This window comes from Nerophis lumbriciformis, linkage group LG02 (assembly GCF_033978685.3).
Source record: "Nerophis lumbriciformis linkage group LG02, RoL_Nlum_v2.1, whole genome shotgun sequence".
Lineage (NCBI taxonomy): Eukaryota > Metazoa > Chordata > Actinopteri > Syngnathiformes > Syngnathidae > Nerophis > Nerophis lumbriciformis.
In genome coordinates this window covers 40,989,349-40,995,348 of record NC_084549.2, presented here as the reverse complement: position 1 = coordinate 40,995,348, position 6,000 = coordinate 40,989,349, and the positions used below count along the sequence as shown (strand labels likewise).

The 6,000-nt window shown below is 38.2% G+C and overlaps 1 protein-coding gene across 2 annotated transcripts in view; it reads left to right on the top strand.

Moving 5' to 3' along the window:
- Window positions 1-1,422: 1,422 nt before the first annotated feature.
- Window positions 1,423-6,000, top strand: part of pwwp2b (PWWP domain containing 2B) — a 30,461-nt gene continuing 25,883 nt past the window's right edge. For both annotated transcript variants that reach the window (XR_009815451.1, XM_061962738.1), the window contains exon 1: window positions 1,423-1,831. Coding sequence is in view for 1 of the 2 variants with exons in the window: in XM_061962738.1 (XP_061818722.1) it covers window positions 1,692-1,831 (140 nt within the window). In the remaining variant the exon portion in view is untranslated. The remainder of the gene's footprint in view (window positions 1,832-6,000) is intronic.

Sequence of the window (6,000 nt, the reverse complement as noted above, 5' to 3'; positions counted from 1 at the left end):
TAGCAAACTCATTCCGCAGGCCGGACAAAACCTGTTTGCGGGCCTGATCAGGCCCGGGGGCCGTATGTTTGACACCCCTGATCTAGTGGATAGGGAGTTCAGCGTTTAATTTTCCTATATTCAACACAGTGTTACTTTTTTATGTCACGTTAAGGTGACCAAAATATTAAATATACTTGTTAAAATAAACCTCTGCCTTATTTTAATGAATACTTACGCTTGCTATGCTACTGTATTTTAAAGTTGGTCGTTGTGGTGGTGTTTTTTTGATTGATTGATTGAAACTTTTATTAGTAGATTGCACAGTACAGTACATATTCCGTACAATTGACCACTAAATGGTAACACCCGAATACGTTTTTCAACATGTTTAAGTCAGCGTCCACGTTAATTAATTCATGGTATAAATTAGGCATGTCCGATAATGGCTTTTTGCCGATATCCGATATTGTCCAACTCTTTAATTACCGATATCAACCGATACCGATATCAACCGATATATACAGTCGTGGAATTAACACATTATTATGCCTAATTTAGACAACCAGGTATGGTGAAGATAAGGTTGTTTTTTTTAAAATTTATAAAATAAAATAAGATAGATAAATTAAAATCATTTTCTTGAATAAAAAAGAAAGTAAAACAATATAAAAACAGTTACATAGAAACTAGTAATTAATGAAAATGAGTAAAATTAACTGTTAAAGGTTAGTACTATTAGTGGACCAGCAGCACGCACAATCATGTGTGCTTACGGACTGTATCCCTTGCAGACTGTATTGATATATATTGATATATAATGTAGGAACCAGAATATTAATAACAGAAAGAAACAACCCTTTTGTGTGAATGAGTGTAATAAAAAACCAATACCGATAATTTCCGATATTACATTTTAAGGCATTAATCGGCAGGCCGATATTATCGGACATCTAGTATAAATATATACTATCAGCATAATACAGTGGTCATACAAGTTAATCATCAGAGTATATACATTGAATTATTTACATTATTTACAATCCGGGGGGTGGGATGTGGAGGTACTTGGAGAAGTTTTTTTGTGAAGTAGTGTTTGTTAAAAATAAAATAAAATAAAAACGATGGGAGAACCACTGGAGTAGGTTTTGTTTTGCTTTGTGATGGACCAGATCAGTGACTTTCATTATTTGTCATTTTATTTCCAAATGTCTGAATTGAATATTGCCAAAGACAGAATTAAAATATATCTAATCTTGCTAAATAAATGTATTTGATGCTGTTTGTCGTGTGACTACTACAATACATCATTTAATAATAATAATAATAATAATAGTAATACTAATAAAAAATAACGCGCGTTGATGTTGTTACATTGTCGCGAATAAATGCATCTAAATGTTGCGTCTCGGTTGATGGTGTCGAAAAGCGGAGACAATTCCGAGGAAGAAGGCTGGAATAATGAAGGCGATGGAGTCCAAGTGGGGCAGAGGAAGGGAAGGCCTTGTCTTGGGAGACTTGTGCTTCAGTGTGATGTCAGCGGTGGCAGTGTCGGTGTAATTGACTTGCTAGGGGTGATGGCGTCATTTTATGCCCTGCTGTAGCCTCCTGCTTCAATAGCGAAAGGGGGAGACGGAGCTTTAGCGGACGCGACCGTGGCTCCCTTTGCCCGGATCGAGCACCGCCGAGCCGGACACCTCGCCACGGGAAACATGGAGGCTGCGGCCGAGGAGCTGCTGGCCGGCTCTCGGGTACCTGTCACAATCGATCAAATAGTTAACGATACGCTGCTGGTGACGCTGACCTATCGAGAACGGAGCTTCACGGGGATTTTACTCGACTGTAACAAAAAGTGAGTGTCATTTTTTACTTTCACTTTGATCATTTCTGCCTCTTTTAAAATTTCACTTAGCTAGCGGCTAGCTTGTCGTCGGAGCTAGCTGCTAACGGCTAGCTAGTTAGCCGCCTGGGCCTCGATACAAAAGACATGGCTTATTGTAGCTGACAGGATAGCTAGCATCCTGGCAAATAACTCTTCCCTTTAAAGGTCCCATAAACGGACTTAAATGCGCCGTTTCATTGCGAGAGAGGCATGTGTGGCGACATACTTGTCACATTTTCTGACATAAAAAATGCCTTGATGTGAACAATAGCTAATGTCAGTGGGTTCATCTCTCTAGCTTATTGTTAGCCAAATCATACAGATCAGCTCTCTCGTATTAAATACACGAAATGACTGTTCGACATCTTGTAAATATGTGCTGTCCCACTGTATCTATACTTATACGTTGGTTGTGCATTGACTTTTCAAAAATCATATTCCTTGCAAAATAACTGAACTAATGTAGCTGTGCTGATAAACAGCCATTTTTCAGTAGAATTTGCAGATACAAAGGGAATGACTAAACTCAGTTGTGCATTTGTCTCTTCAAAGAGGTATATTTGGAATGTTAAAGTCAGCCCAGTTGATGTGTGAGGGCCTTACAGGCACACATGTATCAATGTAACACTGCATGTCTCACATGTACACTATAAACCTTGTGTAAGGTTTTTTTCTCTCTACTATTAATAGATGAGCAGAATCAGATTGGACTGAGTGTTGCTTCCTAAGTATGTGGATTGCTTTTCATTTGGCACTGGAGTCATTTTTAACAGGCCTCAACTTTGGATATTCAAATATGTAGCCTTTGCCATTACAATACTTGTTTTCAGGTCATCATTTAAAACATTTTAAGCTGCGTCTGGATACTAAATAAAATGACATTGCATTGAGTCATACGCTGTGTCCTAGTATGCTTGACCGGCCCTGCCTGTTCCATGTCACAGGCAGCACAGTGTGCTGAGCCAGTCCCTGCAAAGGTGAATATTCCGGTTCCTTAGGGGCACATTTCCGTAAGGGGAGTTGAAGAAGCTTCATCAGGAGACTATTTCGGAGGTGACTGTTCTCCAGTGGTCCCCTAAATGTGCACTAATTAATAATCTCACCACACATAAAGCTCAAGTACACGGGGATGTGTAAATAAATAGAAATCTCCTGACTCCTGAGTCCCTACTAAGAGTAGGCCTCAAAATCCCATGTGATCCATGTTTATTTGCTCCAATCAAAGGCCAAAGGAACAGGAAGGTGGGGGTATCCAGTGTCTTTGTCTGCTAAAACGGATGAAAGCAACACAGACAAAAGTATTGCTTACCAGTCACTGTAATACATGAATATAACTTTTAGGCCAACCTGAATCACAGTTAACAACAACAAAGACTAAAGTTCATCCCCTAAATTAATTTATTTCTCGCGGCCCTTCACAAACAGATTTGGGATACTATAATAGATATGACGCAACATGTTAGGTAACTCTGTTTCTTAAAGGGATCCTATTATGATTGATTTTCTGCATTTGCAACATGTACAGTAATGGTAGTTCCTTGGTCAAAATGTTGCTTAGATTATGTTTTACAGACAGCCTTCTGACCGTCTCGTCCAGATGCTCCATCTTATTTACATGCCTCCACTTCGACAGCGTCTTCTTCCCGTCAGCCAGGTTGTAGTTTCCCATGCCTTGGTCATACATAGCCAGTCTACTGACATGTAAGTTAGAACTCTATGCTACTTTGTAACAGTAATGGCAACAGTGGATGATGCATGTGCATGTAAGAGCCAGTCTGCCCCACAACAAAAGGATAGAGAAAAAGAAGGAGCTTATTGAATACGTCAGGCTACAATGGCGGACTCGCGCAAAGCTCTTCCGGTAAATCTCTACCATATTTGGAGATTTCCATATATTATGTACAGTATTTATTTATTGTTACGAACGCCTCTATTTGCGTCCTTTGCGGGTTACGAACATTTACATCGCGCCAAATATGCCTCTGCGTGTGGACCATATCTCTGTTTACAAGCGCTTCATTCATTTTTACACAAGCACAGCCATTTTGAAGAGGCAGGACCCCCTATGTCACATCCTATTTACATCCTGAACACACCGGCACAGCCTATTCGAAGAGCTTCGATGCTAACGGCACTTCTGACGAGTTTATTTCCACAATTGTCGTACTTCAGCCGGTTTGAGCTATGTGAGCCTTTTCGAAGAGATCACTTTGCGTGATCAGATACGCTTTGAATGTGTCCAAACTCTGTCTTGCTGGATAGCTTTGGGTTGCTAAGACAACCACTGAGGTAGTATTTTAGCTATGGAGTTAGCGTCCGGCTTGTGGCACCTTCGTTTAATTGTAGCTTCCAAATTTGTGATCCTGATTAAAATTTTATTAATTGTGCAGCTCTTGCTACACGTACCCGGGTAGATTTAGTGTTTCAGGAACTATTTTCAGCGACTTGTCTATTTCTTATTTCTTGTGTATTTCTATTACAAAATATTTGACAAAAGAGAGAAAAAAGAAAATAAGAAACGTTCTACTTGCAGGAACTTGAGTGTGATATCTGTGTGCTGCAGACCGCTGCTCAGTGGAACTATCTTCCAGTGTTTTTGCTCAGGCGTATAGTCTTTAAACTTGTATGATGTTTAAAGCTGTTTTTTGTTTTTTTTACAAACTTCATTTCAATACGCTAAGCTACGAGAGTTGGGCAGCTCTTCTAAACGTATCTACAGGAAAATAAAGTATTCAGCCCCACTCGAAATGGCGAATTCAGCTGCTTACTACTCTGAGACTTTGTTGGATGAATGTGAAAAAAAGGAGGCAGTACACAAGTGGAACAAAAGTGAATCACAACAAATATTAACTATTTACTTTATTACATGTTGTAAAAGTAGTAAGTGACACTCCATTTTTGTAGTTATTAGCCTCAACACGAGTCAACCGAATGCTAATGTTAACAACGCTAAAGCTGATGTGTTTGCGTTGTCACCGTGAAATAAACACTGACATTCATTCTTCATATATTTTACAGCTGAACACATCACTTCAGTGATGTTGAATCATTTTAATCTTAAGGAAAGTATTTCTTAAGAGTAGGGATGGGAATCGAAAACTGGTTCTTGTAAAAACCAGTTCCCAATGTATCAATACCTTGGAATGGCTTGTCATTTTATCACTCTTTTCTTTTAATCGATTCTGCCATTACGCAACATGCTTAGTGACGTCAGATCTCAAAATGTCAGAGCCCGGCTGCAACAAACATTCTAAAGTTGACTACATTTTACAAGAAAAGATTGCAGCATCATTATATTATATAGGTGAAACTCGTAACATTAGATGTGGTGTAAAAGTCTATTCATGTCAGCAATTAACTTCAAATGTGAAACTAATCTGTGATATTAACTCATTCCATGCAAAGTGAGATATGTCAAGCATTTGTTATTATTTTGATCATAATCACTTACATTTTGTAAGAATTTCAATTGAAAGTTTTCGAAAACTATAAGCCATAATCATCAACATTATAACGAATAAAGTCTTGACATGTCTCACATAAAGTGTAGTAATAAGTTAATATCTGATGCTACTAATATCCCTGTGTAATTTGAACATGATTACATTCTACAGAAGAATATTAATTTCTTATATTTATTTATTTACAAAATAGTTTTTGTTCTTCTATGCTACATTTATGCCTCTTGAGACCTCATTGTAGACTTTGTAAGGTCATGTTACCTCCAAACTAAACAACACTCATGCTAATTCACCCTTTTTAAAAAATGTTTTCCAAATAAGAATCGATAAGAGAACCGTGAAGGAACCAAATTGTTAAACAGAATCAAAAGTGGAATCGGAACCGGGAATATTCCCATCCCAATTTAAGAGTGTATGGATCCACTCCATCGCATTCACATGTTTTCATGAATTTTGGCTTGTATATTGGCTTTCAAACCTTTTAAAAGGGAGCTATTATGCAAAACCAACTTGTCTTATCTTATTGGTACCTGTTTGTGTGTTTTTGGGATTTACTTTAGTTCCGAAAATGAGAAATCAAACAATGGAGGCATTACGGAGCTGTCTATAAAACTATAGTGCCTTCCTTCAATTATGCCATTTTCCCAACTTAGACGTCAGCGAATATCTCCATACATG